Genomic DNA, 17,678 nt, shown 5'->3' with positions numbered 1-17,678 from the left:
TTGTTGAGAAAACACAAAAAAATACAAAACAAAAAAAACTGTTTTTTAGAACTACCTTCACTGGTCAAAGAAAGAACTATATTTCTATGTTAGTGTGTAAAAGTTTGTCAGAATGAATGTTTAGTTCATAAATGAATGAATGAATATGTTACTAGTGTATGGAGAATGTGAAAGTGCAGAACTATAAGGAACTGCTACAGCATAAATCATTAAGGTGTTTATCTATATTATACTGTAGTATGTCCGAAGCACTTGAATGTACATGTACATAAATATGTTACAGGTCTATGTTTCAATTTGCGCTGCTGGTGAAAGTGCCTGGGTGAATTTGTATGTCTTAGGAGTGGATTTACAATCCCCTTGTGCCTCTTTTTCACAGTCATTGTGCCACTTTTGTGACACAGCGGTGGTGCAAAAGATGTGCCATGGTGTGCGGTATTAACAATGTGACGCATCTGGAGGGTGTATTACATTGTAGAGGGTTTCTTGTGCAGAAGGGGGTGCATTGTATCAATAAGGGGGAAGCAAGGAGTTAGGACAATTGTTAACGGGGTCCAATGTATATGTCCCAGAAAGACTAACCAACAACAAAAGATACAGAGTTCCCCGGGTAAAGTCAACTAAATGACTGGCATGAGCCTCTCTCTCATTGAGTCAAGCAGAAAGGGTGAGTGTTGTGAACCCTTTTCGGAATTTTTAGGGATACCTCACACAGGTCACCGGTTGGACGACACTTGTAATCCCACCCGGTGATCGTCCAGCGTCATCATCGGTATCCTGCCCCTGCGACAGACTGGCGGTGCAATGCCTGTCGGGCAACAACGGATGTCGCACTTTGGCGGGGATCTTCTATTCCTTAGTGACCATACGTTCACTAAGGGTTGAATGAGGCCTTACTACCTTGATTGTCTCGCCTCAATACCCCTTACTGTTTTAATAAAGCAGTGAGCCATGCCATTAAAAATTCATTATTTGGACTCTACTGACTTTTTTTAAACCACACTCACGCTCACTATTGCACAACCATAAACCCCTTCTTTTTTAGGCCCCTCACACCCACACACCCTTTGGCTAAGGAATAGAAGATCCCCGCCAAAGTGCGACATCCGTTGTTGCCCGACAGGCATTGCACCGCCAGTCTGTCGCAGGGGCAGGATCCCGATGATGACGCTGGACGATCACCGGGTGGGATTACAAGTGTCGTCCAACCGGTGACCTGTGTGAGGTATCCCTAAAAATTCCGAAAAGGGTTCACAACACTCACCCTTTCTGCTTGACTCAATGAGAGAGAGGCTCATGCCAGTCATTTAGTTGACTTTACCCGGGGAACTCTGTATCTTTTGTTGTTGGTCAGAAGGGGGTGCAGCAAGGCCTCCTAAAAGTGAATGAGCAAAATGTATAACATTTTATTCAGTGACTTGAGCTCATGATGCATCAAAACCTTGCAAATGCTTGAAGCGGGTGTAAGGATTGATACAGCATTGTGAGCATAGGGCACCAAGAGAATTGCTGGAGCTGTGTTATACTTGCAATCGACGTCAAGCAATAATTCATCCAAAAATGACTTTGCAATTTAGTTTTATTATTTTATAATAAGAATATGAAATATAATCTATAAAATAAATATAAATATTTATATTAAAAATATAAGAAATTAGTATAAAAAGAAAGACATAATAATTAATACATTTATAAATTATCTTTTACAAAACCTATGAAATTCACTGAAAAAACCATAGGTTTCACACACGTTATAGTTAGGAATTAGCATTTAAAAAAACATGCAAATTCATTGAAAAAACCATAGGTTTCACACGTTATAGTTAGCTGTACATTTCTCTCATACAAAACCTTTGAAATTCCTCCGTTTATAGTTAGCTCAGCTAACTATAACTTGCGCGCCCGCAATGCACTGCTGATGACGTCACATATTATATCACTCAAGACATGGTCAGTGACATCACTCATGACATCACTGATGACATCTCAAATGACATTCCGTGATGACATCACTGATGACATCATACTTGTGGCAGACCTCCTCTTACTGTAATATAACCTTTGATACACACAATCAAAAATAGAAACTAAAATGTTCAAAAAAATGGAGATACCAATTCCAGTTAGAACAACCTATTGAATAATGCCAAAATCTACATACACATCCACTCATTCACCAACAGCTCTATATAGTCACTCATACATGTACTCACTCATCATATGTACTCATACACCTATATATCCTGTTATACACCGACACTCATCTATAGAGTTACTCACACACATACTCGCACATGCAAATAAAAATCCATTTACTTGCATATACAGCTATATACCCACCACTACACTAACTTCTACACAATCGTAGACATACTTACTCGCTTAAACAATCACTTATAGTAACACATACTTATTTATACAGGAAGTCTTAGAATCTGTCGCTCTCAGATATACTCACTTATATACATCAATACTAACATATACTAGTTTAAAACATATGTAGTTACTCATAAAGATACTATTGAGACAGCCATTCACTCACTAACACACCCATACACACATTCATTCACCCATACAGTCCTGCACACATACTGTCTTCAAACCCATATGTATATTCCCTCGAAACCCCAGATTACCTTCCGCAAGGCGAGATCTTTGAAAGACTCACTTGTGAGAAGCCACTTTGATCAGAAGAAACCAAAGCAAAGTACATTGACCGCAATGAGGGGTTTTTATCCCTGCGGCAAATGTAAAGCTTGTGCAGGGAGCAGAAGGGTACTATCTGACTGGGTACCAGGGGCAGAAATAACTAAGCCCATAACATGTAGTAGACCATTTGCGGTTTACTGTCTTGTCTGCCCATGCAGCCTAAGATATGTAGGCAGCACAATCCATCCATTAAAGATGAGGGTCCTGGAACACCAAAGAGCGATTGAAAAAGTAGATCCATCCTACCCAGTCGCAAGACACTTCAATGAGACACACAACAGGGACAGAAGTAAATTACAATACTTCGGACTGGACAGCATCCCAGCTAGCGTTCGGGGTGGAGACAGGCTAAAACAACTGAGACGTCTGGAATCAAGATACATAATAGACCTGATGACAAAGGCACCTCGAGGGCTAAATAGCGGGGAAGAAATGGTTGTACATTTAGGAAGATAGACAACACATGGTACAAATTAGGATCTCAACGATGTTAGAACCTGTTGCTACATTATGTGCCATCTTAGAGACAACAACAGTTGATCTTGGAATATGAATTTCAGACGACCCAAACTGACCACATTTTGTAATTTTGTACCAGCTGTGATGAATAATCTGAGACCTAGAACATTGTCTTGTTATCTATGGTTTATGTTTAATTGACTTGATCTAACGGTTTATGGGCTCATAAACTCTTTAGCTTCAACGTAGGGTAAATCTAGCTTTGTGATATGATATGATGCAAAGAAAAAACTGTATGTTTATTGCTGCACTACTTTTTAAACAGAGAGAGTTCCTACATAGGAAATGTATTGTTTTGTATACAAGACAACATGTGTCAAACCTTTTGGTTAATATAACACCGGGCGGACTTTAATTTACAATATCAAATGGAATAGTTAGAATAATGGAGATGGTTTCGCAGTGATATATGCCCTCATAGGAGGTTCCGAGCGAGGGCGCCTAGCCGATCCACGGCAGTACACTGGGGTTCCACAGATTGGCCAATGTCATGTGATCACATACTGGGATATACAGTGCTAACCAGATTAGATGGGATAGCTACCCATCAGATATCAAGGAACTGGGGAGATCCGCGTTGTGCCAAATTCTGAAACCCACTATTCACACGTGAGACCATACACCCCCGATATAGTTTTTATCCGGGGTGACATGCCGATACATGGCAGTATACGTTAAACTCCATTTGTACCACACTTGGGAAGGCAAACATCAGTAAGTTTATAATCTTACGTTGCTCAACTGGGATTACTTGCCCATTTAAAGATGGCCCCCGAGTATGCGTTGATAATGTGAGTCCGTTTTTTATGTTTGACGCGTGACACACACAATATGTATGGCTAATCTGTGGAGTGCAATTGACACCGAGGAAGGCTTGAAGCCGAAACGCGTCTGTTTACTCTGTGCTAATAAACACGAGTGCGAGCATCAGTCTGTTTACGAGTGCGGTTTTCCTGTTAAAACTACAAGGAATTGGAGCTGCCAATATATATGTGTATATATATATATATATATATATATATATATATATATATATATATATATATATATATATATATATATGTTTTCACATATATGATTGTGTTTCCAGGGTCCCGCACGTGGGCGGGAATATTCTAGTGCTTATGACTTTGATGAGGATACCCCTGGAAGAGAACTAGGATTACAGGTAAGTAACTAATCCTTCTTCACACCCAGAAGAAGAGTTTTCCCCATAGAGAACCCGCTTTCACTAAACTACAGCAATATGGATGATCCTCCATAGTCATTCCTAGCCTCGCTACTCTTGAATGGAGTTGTTAAATTCTGATGAATATTTCTAACCACAGACTCCTCACCTTTAGAATATCTTAGATCCCAGACTGGTTCTGAAGCTTTTGCCAAAGTGCTCCTGCACGCCGGTAGGTGGCACTCTCGGGTCCATGGTGACTTTGTTCTACCCTGAAAGTGACAGCCTGGGGCCACATATAAGTGGCACCCCTGAGCACTAACATCTGTTCCTTTCTTTCTTTCTACACCTTTGAGTGCTGATATGGAGCTCCGCTCCCCGGTTTTCATCAAATTGACAGTTTCTTTTTTCAAAAAATTGAAATCTGGTGTACAAGAAAACAATATCCCCAACTAAAACTACAGGGTTCAAACCATACTGTAGAAACAGATGTCTGTTACAGACTCATGTGAGGTGTGACTTTGTGTGTTTAGCTTTGGGCATTACCCCAAGTTTTACGAACATTTTGTTGTCATGAACCCAAAGACAATACGGGACCGTGAAGTGAAGCTGTATGTTACTGAGCATTAACAAGTGTGCAAATCCTGCTCCTAGTCAATGTTGTCGACTCGTTTCTGCTTTCAAGGCTATTCCTGTAACTTATCCTCTTTGCGATCAAGGTTGTCTGCTAAGGTGAAGTCAAACACAAGAAGGCCAAGCAGGACTGGTCCCCCTCCCTCCACTTGAGTGACCACTAGCGGATCCATTCCAGACACTGCATGCCTCTAGAACTCACCTCTGGTTCCCTACTGACCACTGTAGTGGGATCTGAAGTCTTAGCGGGCCCAGCATTAAGGCAGCCTGACCGATGTTGAGGGAGACTTCACAAGATCTGCAGGAGTGGCTGCTCGACTGCAAGCTGAAAAGTGGCATACCTCTCTACCTTCCCTATTCAGAGCAGACAAAGTTGACTGAAGCATCCCTGCCTGGCTGGGGAGGCCATCTAGGAGAGGTGGAGATCATAGGACTATAATTGCTGGCAAATACCTGGTTTCACATAAATCTATTGGAACTGCAGCCCATACACCTGGTGTTGATGGCCTTTCTGCCATCCATCAGGGGAAGGTTGATGCAGTTTCTCACGGACAACACCACCACCATGTGGTGTTGCAAGATACAGGACAGATTGAGGTCCTGTGCCAAGAGGTGCTGCACCTGGGGAGCTGGCTGGAGTGTTAGGGTTCTCGCTCTGGTCGAGAACCTCCTAACAGAATACCTAAGCCCCAGGGCGGACAAAATCAGCCGGCGATGCCTGGTGGATCATGAATAGCAGTTACATCTAGAGGTGGCACATGGCATCTCCCAAAAGGAGAGGGAGCTCTCCTTCAATCTTTTCGTCAAAGTTGAGATTGTGTAGTGTGTAAACGTCTGCTGTTGGAGTTTCCAAAAATGCTTTGTCTAGGAGACTCATTCCAGTTAGAGTAGAGCACAGGAGTCATGTACATGTTTCTGCCTCTGTCTCTCCTGTCCTGAGTTCTGAAGATAGGAATGACCAAGCCTAAGTCATTTTAGAGGCTCCAGATTCTGCCAGGAGAGTATGGTACCCATAACTTGTGGGCATCAGGAACTGTTCTTTCATCAGGCAATTGCTCTGGCAGGATCTTTTGCCGCAGCATCCCAACCTTTGCAATCTAGACTTCCATGTTTGGAGATTGAGCTGTGGCTTTTGCATTATGTTTACCAGCAGAGGTTTGGATGTTATCCCTGCCGCCAGGCATCCTTCTACAATGTCCATTTATGTCAGACACTGGGACAAATTCATGGCCTAGTGTGGAACTCGCAACACAGACCTGTTACAAGACAAACTCTGTTTTATTGTTTGGTTTATCTCAGCAAACACTTGAAGTGGGCACTGTGAAGGTTTATTTGTCACACTGGACCAGCCATCTATGTTTAAATTGTGTTTAAAACACCTGTGGGACCTTAATTTGATCCCGACTTTTCTTGTGTGTCCTTCGTGTGAGCCGATTCACAGTTGCATCGTTTGACTCTGAAGACTCTTTCTCGTTGCAATCATATCATCTCTTCTCATGTGTTAGCTCCAGCTCTTTTGCTGCAATTGCCCTACAACATTTCTTTCGCGACAAACTGGTACTGAGAACCAGGAAACCATATTTGCTTTTTGATGGATACAATGATTGGTTGTGGTTTACTATATTTTAGGTGGGTGGCAAGAAGCCTTCCTGATCTGTTACATCCACAAAGGTTTAGTCGTTTACATTTTGTAATGACATGTTGAGCTTTATCTGGCATAGTTTATGTTCATATATTAGTGTTTCCAGTTGGGCCACCTTATGTTTGTCCTGTTGGATATTTAGGGATGGATCTTCTTAATTTCTAATATCTTTTTCTAGCATTTTTAGTTTGGCTTCCTTATTCTTCTTTTCCATGAGGCTGATCATTGAGCCTCTTATTATGGCTTTAATGGCCTCCCGTAAGATTTCGTTTTATGGCTAAAGGAGAGTTATATTCTAGATACTCTTTATTTTTGCTTTGAAAGTCTTGTTCTTGGTGAGTAGGTCATGAATTCTCCATATTTTGATTTTAACTGGTATGTGAGTTAAATATATTTGACTGTGATACATGCATGATCAGAGATTAGTATTGGTTCTATAGTTGCATCTGAGACATTGCTCAAGTGGGATCCGTTTACCAATATATAGTTTATTCTTGAAAAAGTGTGCTGTTGATGTGAATAGATAGTATAGTCCTTACCTGTTGGGTTAGTAAGTCTTCTAATATCCTCAAGTGTATGTGTTGCATAGCTTTAGAATGTGTTTGAGATTTGTTTGGCACAAAGGTTCATTTAGAGATTCTATCAGTGGTTAGGTTGAATCTCCTCCTAGCATTAATCTTGCTTTTGGTGGGATTTGTGATACTTGTTTAAGTTGAAGCCAAAAGGCAGGTTTGTCAAAGGTAGGGGCAATCATGTTAATTATAAATGTCAGTGTCTACTTTTTTTTAGCGAGTTTACCAGATTTTTAAACTGAAGGTTCAGCAGTTAAGCATGATAACTTTCGCCTCATACACTTGAATGCAGAAATGCCAAAAATAAGCACAAACTAAAAATTCCTGTCAAACTACAATAATGTGGTTATAGAAACTTTTAAACCTATGCAATTCTTTGGGTCAGACTGTACTACGGACATTCTGACTAATATGATTGGTTAAAACCCCAAATTCCAAAATGGGGAGAAAACAGGTAAATTGCAACCTAACCCGGCTTGCATGTATTTCACATGCAAATTCAGTACCAATGATAAATTGAGAAAACTCCACTCTGGCTAACTTGGGGTTACTTTACATCAGTTCTTTTTTTGATCTAATTAACTTGGTTTCAAATCACACCACATTAGTACTGCACAGTGTGAGGCAAACTGCTTGGCTATCCATGAACATGAAAGCTATCTAAGCAAATCACACGTTTCTTGTTTAGCGAAACCAATCATTCACGTTCCTTAACAGTTTCCATGCTGTTTTTTTTATCTGAATATGTGAATATCAGTAGGAGGCTTTAGCAAAGAGTCCTCTAACAGAATATTGATTAAATATTATACCATACTTTAACATATCAATCTCTCAAAATATTTGCCCCACAGCCAGATTTGAGAGCAAGAATTAACAGTGCCAAAAATAACCATGAAGGTGTTTTTTTCTTAACATGGTTGCTCTGTATCTGTAGTCGACTTTAGGTTAATTTACCTAAATTGCTCGTTAGCTTTCTTCACCTCTTTCTTTTAATTGCCTGCGAACCTCCTCTAGGGCTCATCTAATCTTAATGTAGGACCTATCTCCTGATATAAGATGTGTAGTGATTCTACAAACAAGGCAATGTACCTTCTGGCTAGTGGCCGTCTGTCTTACAAATTTGATAAGTTGTCTCTTCTTCTAACCTTGAGGTAGAAATCTAAACACAACCCCTCAGGGCCACTCTGTTTTTACTGGAAACTATGTTCAGCATTCTCAACACTGCTTTCTACTGCACCTCAGTCCTTAACCGTTCCTAAGTAAATGAGAAAAGTTACCTCCTCTCACTCCCATCTGGACTGAGGTTATGGGATCTGTCTTTTGCAGCCATGATTGTGACTTGTATGTCTTATGCTGAAAGCTCTGCTGGATCATTCCGAATCTCGTTTTCCACAAAACCAACTTAATTTGTTAGTAACCCCTCATCAGCTTCTCATAATCCATCTCAACTTTGGTATCTGCTAGCCATGCTCTCTTTACTCTTAATTTCCAACTTAGGGCCCGATTCCGATGCGGTTAGGAAATCTTCACGACCAAATGGGTTTGGCAAAGGTTTCTGACTAACTTGGATCGGGAAAATCGGACCGACCGAATACGATGCATCCGGATGCTTCCAGATACTGTTCGGACGGACTCCCATTGACTTCAATGGGAGCCTATGTTCAGACCGAATGCATAGGCTCCCATTGAAGAAAGGGGTGGCTGTGGAAAATTGTGCACCCCCTGGTGCCTGCCACACTTTGCATGGGTGGTAAGGGGGGGCCCATGGGTACCCCCACGGGCCCGATTGGGAAGACTCTGGGGCCTGCTACGGGCCCACAAAGTCTGATTCTGACTGCCGATTCGAGTCGGACGGCACGATTCTGAAAGGCAAATCCAGCATCATACTCGGTCGCTCTGAGATGCAGGCCGTGGAGACGTACTGCTGCATACGGCTCGGTCACTCCAAATGCTGTTGGGTCGAATTAGGATATTCCTAACTCCTAACTCTCATCCTACTCGTTGCTCGGAAACCTTTCCGAGTCGGTCAAAAAGACACGTTCACGATCCGATTCGGACGGAGTAAATGCCATTAGGAAGCCTTCCTAACCACATCAGAATCGGGCCCTTAGTCATGCTAGTAGAATCGCTTAGTGGAGGTGGGCTATGTCTAACTTCACCTCTGATCAGTGTTTTCAAAATCACAGAGGTCGTGTTAGTGCAGAAATCCTCTCCCTTTGCTAACATTAAAAAACAGACTATCAAACACTAGGAAATGTGCCTTGAGGACCGCAAACCTAAACCAGAACTTGCTAATGTCAATCGTTCGTGTGTGAATCCCCAAATTCGCCCGCATGTGAATCCCCAAATTCGCCCAGTCCTTTACATTTTTTTAAATATACAGAGCCTGTGTTAGAATGGGAATGTTCTCTGCATGGTACATAGGCACGTTCCCCTGCTGTGAGTGCCCAACTGCATGTATATTGGATATCCTGACTTTTATTTTGGATCCTGGTATTACAGTATTCTTATAGACGTCTAGCCACAGACTTCTCACATTCTGAATATTCCAAAGACGTCAGATTGGATCAGCATTCCTTAAGCAAGCCAATAGGTGGTGCGGTACTGCTCTGCACTGACATTGTTCCTCTAATAATAATGTGCAAACCCTATATAGGCTAACACGCTGACATCAGTTCTTTTTTCTGTACCACCGATCCGGAGCTCTTCATCTCTCTGAAACTGAACTCTCTTTTCATCCAAAATTTCTCTGTGTGCAAGGGATGTCACTGAATAAAATGACAGGTTTCAAGCCCTTTAGGGACTGTCTCAAACAAATGTCTGTGACAGATCACCATCAGGAGTGCGTGTGCTGCTTGAGGTAGAGTCTCGACTCAAGGCCTGCGGAGATTGCGCATCAACGGACCCAAGACCATCAGGGTACGCCAGGCAAACTTCTACATCGCCAAGCACAAGAAAACTCTGTTGTGACCATTCCAAGTTGTGCTCCGTGTCCAAGGTTCATTCCTGATCCCGCTCCCAAAGTCAGTGGAGCTGGTCCAAAGGTCGGTCTTCATCACACTCCAAGTTTTCAGGTAAACATAAGAAGTCCAAACAGGGCTCTGCCCCCTCGCTCCCACCGGATCAGGCATAGGGGCGGCATCATCCCCAATCTCGCTCCTGAAGTTGGCCGACTTCGGACCTGTTCCGCAGCTGGTTCCAGTACAACCTGTGTTTCCACACTTCGCAATACCAAAATGTTCCATGCTCTGGCTCTTCGTATTCCTGCTGACTTCCTTCAGCGCGCCTTGGAGATCCAAGGAGCCGTGAAGCCCTCCACCAGGGATACTACCTGCGGATTCACCCTTAGTACCAGCTGAACCTTCCGAGCCTATCTTCTTTCCTACTCTTCTTCCGACCCCCGCTTCTGGCTACACGACCCTTGCTGGACCCGGGCACATTGACGTTGATGCTAACCTCACCACCTGACACAGATATAATTGTTCTTTCTGAAGCTAATTTGACACTAGTACAACCATGTTCGATGTCATACCCTAATCCAACCAAGGCGCCACTCCACTCCAACTCAGTCTTCCGTCCCTTGAGCATCCATAGTGTCGTCAACACTCCCTGCAGTCCCTTTTCGGAACCAATGCAGACCATAAGTGAGACACGGGTAATGGCTTCGCTCAGCCCTATCAAGACGGCCATTGGTACGTAGATTTGCAAGAGGCTAGTGGCATTTATACCACCCCAGAGACTAAACTATTTACCCCTCCTGGGCTAGCCAGAGAGGAATCCGGTTCCTATGCTATTGTAATGCATATGGTGGTTGAAGTTCCCAACCTACAACTTCCTACCCTAGAGGTCAAGGCAAATGCTCTAACCAAAGTTCTCCAGGCAGAGCGTTTCTGGTATGTTTTCACCCCCAATCTTGAGTATTTTCCAATGTCAACAAATCGACTTATTCACCTCATTAAACACTGTATACTGTACGTGTTGATGAACGTCAGTCTCGGAGCTGCCACTTCTTTAGTGTTGATTTCCAAGAGACTGTCGCGATTATTGTTGCCAGCACGTTTAGCTGCCTGACGAAGTAATTTCTTTGGATAGTCCCTTTGCACCAGATTGGATGAAAGGATCTTAGAATGTTTAAGGAAACTATTCTTAGTTGAACAGTTCCGGCGAATACGTAGGAACTGGCCATAAGGCAGATTATCTTTGAGAGCTACTGGATGGTGACTCTTGTAACTCAACAAAGAGTTTCTGGCCATAGGTTTGGTGTAAAGTTCTGTTTCAAGGCCAGCCGGGGAGGCAGTAATCAGCAGGTCCAAAAAGGCCAGTTTATATTTGTCCATCTCCACAGTAAATTTAAGGAAACTATTCCTACTGTTCAGCCAGGTAAGGAAATTATTGACACTGGTAGTGTCTCCTCTCCAACTAACTAAAATATCATCGATATAGCGCCTCCAGAGGCGGATGGATTCTCAATGAGGGTTATTAGGATTAAGGACATGCTCCTGTTCGAAACCGTGCACATAAAGATTAGCCAGACTCGGAGAAAAAATGCTTCCCATGCTCGTACCAGATGTTTGGAGGTAGGTGGTATCCTCAAATCGAAAGAAGTTCTCTTTTATGGCAATCTGTACACACGCCATGATGAAATGAGGCGGTGTTATGGAGTTAAGGTTCCGCTGCGACATTAAGGTGTTGACAGTATTGAGAGTTTCATCCTGTGGAATTGAGGTGTAAAGAGATTCTACATCAAACGATACAAGTAAATCTGTATCGTGATTGTATTCAATGTCTGGAATGAGTCTGAGAACATCCTTAGTGTCCTGGAGGAAGGTTGGAATTTCCTTCACCATTGGGTTAAGAAAAAAGTCAACAAAGGTGGAGAGAGGTTCTAAAAGTGACCCAATCCCTGATATAATAAGCCGTCCCACTGGTGGTCTAGTGGGTTTGTGTATCTTATTTTTTTTTTTTTAGGATCTTAGAATGCCAGCGCAGGCAAACCCATCCATAGATGTCTAGCGGATCAGGAATTACCGTTGCACCTGGAGGTGGCGCAAGGTCTCTTATGAGAATAGGGAGAACCTTGGCTCAATCTGTTCATCACAGCTGCGAATGTTCAATGTCTGCACGTTCTGCTTTAGTGGATATCACTTCTTCCCGGAGTTCTCCTGAAGATCCGGACCGTCCGGGCCCAAGTCATCCCGTAGTGGCGCCGTATTGAGCACAGAGAGTATGGTATCCACAACTTTTGGGCTTCAGCAAATGTCCTCTGATCAGGCTGCCCCTCCGGGAGGACCTGCTGTCTCTGCAATAGGGCAGGGTTCGGCACCCAGGCCTTCTCAAGTTCCACCTTCATGCGTGGAGATTGAGTGGCGACAGCTGAACACCATTGACCTCCATCCGGAGGTGGTTAATGTCATCTTGAAAGCTAGTTAGCTGGAACAAATTTGTGACTTGTTGCTGCACACTCGAGATAGACCTCCTCCAGACCACTTTATATGATGGTCTGGTTGTGCTTTTGCTTGCCTAGCAAGGTTTGGCTTTAGCATGGTTTAGGGTTATTTTTTGACCTTTTTGAATTTCTCATGATTGCCAGATCCGCCCTCGTTGTTTAAGTAACCGGTTGTGGTGCATTTTTTTTTTTGTTTATCGAGCTGCAACACATGTTCCTCTCTTCTCCCTTTGTAATGTCTCAGTGGGACCTTAATCTGGTCCTGACCTATCTGATGTGCACTCCGTCCAAGCTGCTTAACAGTTGCCCTTTACGGCTCCTCATTATTAAAACTATGTTATTCATCATCCCCTTAGCACTGTGTGTGAGTGAGCTTCGTCCTCTTTGCGCCAATCCATCATTGACCCTTTCTTCCTAGACAAACTGATTCTGCGGACTAAGGCCTCCTTTCTACCAAGGGTTGTGACGCTGCTCCCCCCCTCCCCCTTGATCAGGGAATCGTATTGCACCGTAAATCTTGGTGATATTTTTTTTGCCACCTCATTTGATGAGCCACTTTTGCATAAAGACCGCCGTGCCCCATCCTTCCCTTTCGTCTGGATAGCAAATTTCTCTGCTAATACAGCTAATATTTCTGTCTTTAAACTGATATCCTGAACTGAGCTCTTAATAAATGTTGACTGATATCTCTATTTCTTAGCCCTTGCAGTCAGTTAATGCCTTTTTTGTTGCGTTCTTTAAATCGTGCCTTATTAGCAGACTTTTGGTTTCACTTTTCCCAATTTTGGTTCCTAAAGATCGTATGTTGCACTTGATGCCTGTGCAATGTCTTGTGCCACGCTGTGTTCCGTTTCATTATTAATTGGCACTAGAGGCCACATCACCCTCATCCAAGCCATACTTTGGATGGGTGATGATGCCTTTGTGTATTTGTCAATTGTTGCCTCTTTTCAGACTGTTGGCATTGACCTCTCTTCTAGAATTGACAAAATACTTACTGGCGATTCCTTTCAGTAAAGTGCCTTTAAGTAAAGTGTTTGCCATCTCCCCTTCTCAGTCTCTTGCAGTAGTGCTGATCTGGTGCACACTATGTCCAGGTGAGTGCAAACGATCACCCAAGCCTCACTGCTGTCCACCCCGTGCCCACAGTTGAATAATTAGGTAGAAACCTTATATTTGATTGCCTCCAGATCCTCACAGCAGCTCCCCATCACCAAAATGGCCTGTATATGCTGCCTGTCTAGTCCTTATGGAGTCCAAAATATCCCCTCTGCGCTTCACTCCTGGAGCTAGTCTCTGCTTTTGAAGTTAGGGCTCGGTATGTTTCTGCCCGGCTGCACTTGTGTGCGGTTTGTGGTCTTAAGGCTGTGCTCAGCATTTAGTTTGAAAGTGTCCAAGCTTTGCTTGTTGACGCCGGTGCTTCCATGGCAATCAATCAGTAGGGACCCCATGAACAGCATCTCCATGGACAGAACATCCGAGCGCCAGTACGCAGATCACATAGTCACACTAGCCTAGAATATGGCTACCTTCTGTTTTGAAGCAGTTTTCACTAACAGCCTAGCTGTATTTGCTTACACTGTACTATTTAAGTCTGTTTCTAATGCGTAGAAATGATTGCAACATAGCATGTGAGATACAGAAGGGTGCAAGGGGAGGTTCAACCTTAAAAACACCACAGACCGAGAGAGAGAGACTCCGCCTCCTCCTTTCTTCCTCCTTCTTTCCTCCTCCTTTCCTTCTTCTTTCCTCTTCATGCTTTCCTCCTCCGCTGTCTTCTTTCCTCCCCCTTCTTTCCTCCTACTTCTTCTTCTTTCCTCCTCCTTCTTTCCTCCTCCTTCTTTTTCTTCTTTCCTGCTCCTTCTTCTTCCCTCCTCCTTATTCTTCTTTCCTCCTCCTTCTTCTTTACTCCTTATTCTTTCCTCCTTATTCTTTTTATTTCCTCCTCCTCCTCCTTCTTTCCTCCTCCTCCTCCTCCTTCTTCTTGCCACACATTAAAACCCAATCCACCCTCACCCACGGGACCCCTTGGCCTCTGTTTTTACATTTTTTATTTGCCTAGGAAAGTACATGCCTGATAAACTTTTTCTCTCCTTGTGGCTACGTTGTAGAGAGACTTCCACTAATGCACAGGCCTCACCCTGGAAAGGTGCTGCTGTAAAATAGAGTAACTGTGAGTGTTAATGGCACCTTCTTAAACTTCATGCTCTTTATTCTGCAAATGTTGAATTGAAACGGAATGTACTGGTGTTGTGTTCTTCCCCTCTGTCTGGGTGTGCAGAACACAAGCTGTGTGCCCATCGTCCTTGTTGAAGACTCCTACAATCTACATCTGCTTCGTGCCACTTACCTAAATTTAACGGTCTCCTTTAGTCTTTAGGGAAAAATTATATCCTCAACACACTATCAACAAAATGACTTTTACTAACTTCAGTTTTTCCGTGGCTCATAAATTAAAAGTTAAAGGTAGCAATTAAATATACGTACACGAGGATTTAAATATTAGATAATAACACTTTGACTCTCTTACACCCCCCTCCAAACGCATCATCACATACATTTACAGGTCGTTACGCAATGGACAAGTGCAAATGTATTTATTTTAGTATCAGCCCTGGTCAAGGGTGCTGCTCAGAAATGTCCTACTAGTTGTCTGATTTACCATCTATAGGACTTCTTCTTCTTTCTGATTGACGACACGCTGAAGGGTTAACCCCCCCTCCCCCCTCTCTTGACACCAGTCAGGGCTGGTAGAACTGAGGGAGGACTGGTTGGGCCCTGAAAGGTAGTGAAGTTATCCAAAGGGAGAACAAACATTCGATAAGCAATATAATAAAATAATCATTTGAAAAGATGTGAGAGACAAATGGATCTAACGGAAAGAAACTGCAACTTGAGCATTTGTCCTAGAGTTGTTAAGAATAACCAATGAATGAATGACTTGGCCCTTTTGATGCACACCAATGAGCAGCTGCCCTTGAATCTCGTGTACATAGCTTTATCAAAATAAAGCTGGTAACTCAACGGGGCGAGTAAGGTGAAGGTGAAGAGCACTTTTAGGATATTAGGGCCAGCAGCACATTTTGAAAGTATTTTAGCAGATAGTCATTGTGGGTTGTACTTCACATAAACTATTACTTGCCTGCCAGTACGTGGGATTTGTCTCTCTCAATCTGTCGGGTTAAGACTTGGAAAGAGAGCAATGCAAAGCATAAACCCACGTCTGTAAGGCGTGAGAAGACATATGGGAGACCTTGCAGAGGGGCCAGAACGCCTTCTCATTTCTCATAATTGATAGTGCGTGTGAACTTTGAGCTCTGGGCGTGCTCTTGAAGGGCTCCCACAAGGCCAGGGGAGTAGTGGGGACACCAGGGACCAGCAAGAACGAGTAATGATGGCCATGTTGGCAAATGTGGCATACCGCAATAAAACCATGTTGTATGCGAATAAAATGTTACTATAGGCGCACGTGTGTGTGTATGTATATATATATAATTTACTATCTTTTTTTCCAACAGAACTCAAGGCTCTAAAATAAGCCACCAGCGTGCAGAATCCTGGCAGCTTAGGCAAGAAGATTCAGATGCTGTTTGGAACGAGCTTGCACATTTCAAGAAAGAACACAAAAAGCTATTGATCGAGAAGTGAGTTTCTTTTATTTTCATTGCGACGTGCCCTTGCAGACTCAACCCATTGCCTTTTTAGATCTGTTTTTTTTCCTGCTTGTGGCTTCAAATAAGTCGCAGAGGAATTCTTTGCAGCGTTCTGGGATCAGGACATCTTTTGGCCTCCACTAAAAGAGAGATAAAAACCGGAGCCTTTCTTTTTTTTAAATAAATGACAGTTACAAGTTTGCTAGCGCCAACTGCAAGTGCACAAAATGATCTAGGGATTGTGTTAATTAATGTGGCTCTCATCTGCTGGAGGTGTCGCTCTTCATTAGCCCGTATTTTACACACTGCCGTGCTTCATTTGTGGAATGAGGTGGTGAGGGGATAACCCAGCCAGCCATCCCTGTTTGATCTCCCCGGTACATACGCAATGCAGAATGCCTCGGCTCTCTTGGTTCCCTGCCCTGTCCTGCTAATCCCAGCTGAGCTCATTATGATGTAGCCTTGCTGCTGCTCTCGCGCCAGATCTGTCCAAGCTAATTACTGCTAGCAGCACAGCTGCCTGTTAAGGGTCTGCCGCGGATCTGCTAACATGGTCCTTGGTAGTGACCTGCACGGAGCACGAGGGAATTGCGCGCTTTCTTGCTGTGCACTGCCTGTCCTTGGGGTTTAGCGCTGATCCCTTCACGCTGCTCTTTTAGCTGGAGTCAGTGTAAAACTTGGAGGAGGAAATTCAGACTTTAGAAAAGCACACAGTTTCCTGCTTTGATCTCATATAATTCACTTGCCTTTTATTCTCAGCTTGGCAAAAGACGAACACGACTTTCTTTACAGAATACTGTAAATTAATATCACACAATCGGCTCGTTGTCGTTTTGCATGTTTTCATGCATTTGTCTTCTGCGAGGGAAAAGGGACTGTCTAAAATCAAGGCCTGTGCAGTCAGCCAGTATCCAAAGTCTTGCAGCAGTGAACAAAAAGCGTGTTTTGCCTTAGGCAAATTTGTGTGAGTAAAATATACAATTTCAAAATCAATAATACATTGTTATTTAAAAGTGAATATTTCTTTTGTGCTGAAAGTTGCAGATACATTTTCTCTATATTTTGAATTGTGGAAAGCCACATTTACCGCAGTGGATACAAATAAGCCTAAACTCTAGCAAACATCTCTATAGCAAATGACAAACTTTATTTTGCTGATCTTAATAAATAACATTTCCTTATCCCCTACTCTATGTTCTTAGTGCATCTTATCATATCACAAATAACTAGAACCAGTCTATATTCTGATGCTTTATTAATAGTAATTTATTGACTGAAGTGTGTCACCTGGTCAGTGCTGCTTTTGTATAATTTTCTGTCTGTGATATGGATATTG

At 43.0% G+C, this 17,678-nt stretch overlaps 1 protein-coding gene across 1 annotated transcript in view; it reads left to right on the top strand.

The window, feature by feature from the left end:
- CNTLN (centlein) overlaps window positions 1-17,678 on the top strand; it is a 1,560,264-nt gene that overhangs the window by 812,348 nt on the left and 730,238 nt on the right. Inside the window, exon 13 of the mRNA XM_086961469.1 lies at window positions 16,208-16,333. Within this exon, the coding sequence (XP_086817595.1) occupies window positions 16,208-16,333 (126 nt within the window). The remainder of the gene's footprint in view (window positions 1-16,207; window positions 16,334-17,678) is intronic.

The sequence above is a fragment of the Lissotriton vulgaris genome, chromosome 3_1, assembly GCF_964263255.1.
Source record: "Lissotriton vulgaris chromosome 3_1, aLisVul1.2, whole genome shotgun sequence".
NCBI classification, from domain to species: Eukaryota; Metazoa; Chordata; class Amphibia; order Caudata; family Salamandridae; genus Lissotriton; species Lissotriton vulgaris.
The sequence above is the reverse complement of the archived record's forward strand: the minus strand, read 5'-3'. Positions and strand labels throughout refer to the sequence as shown.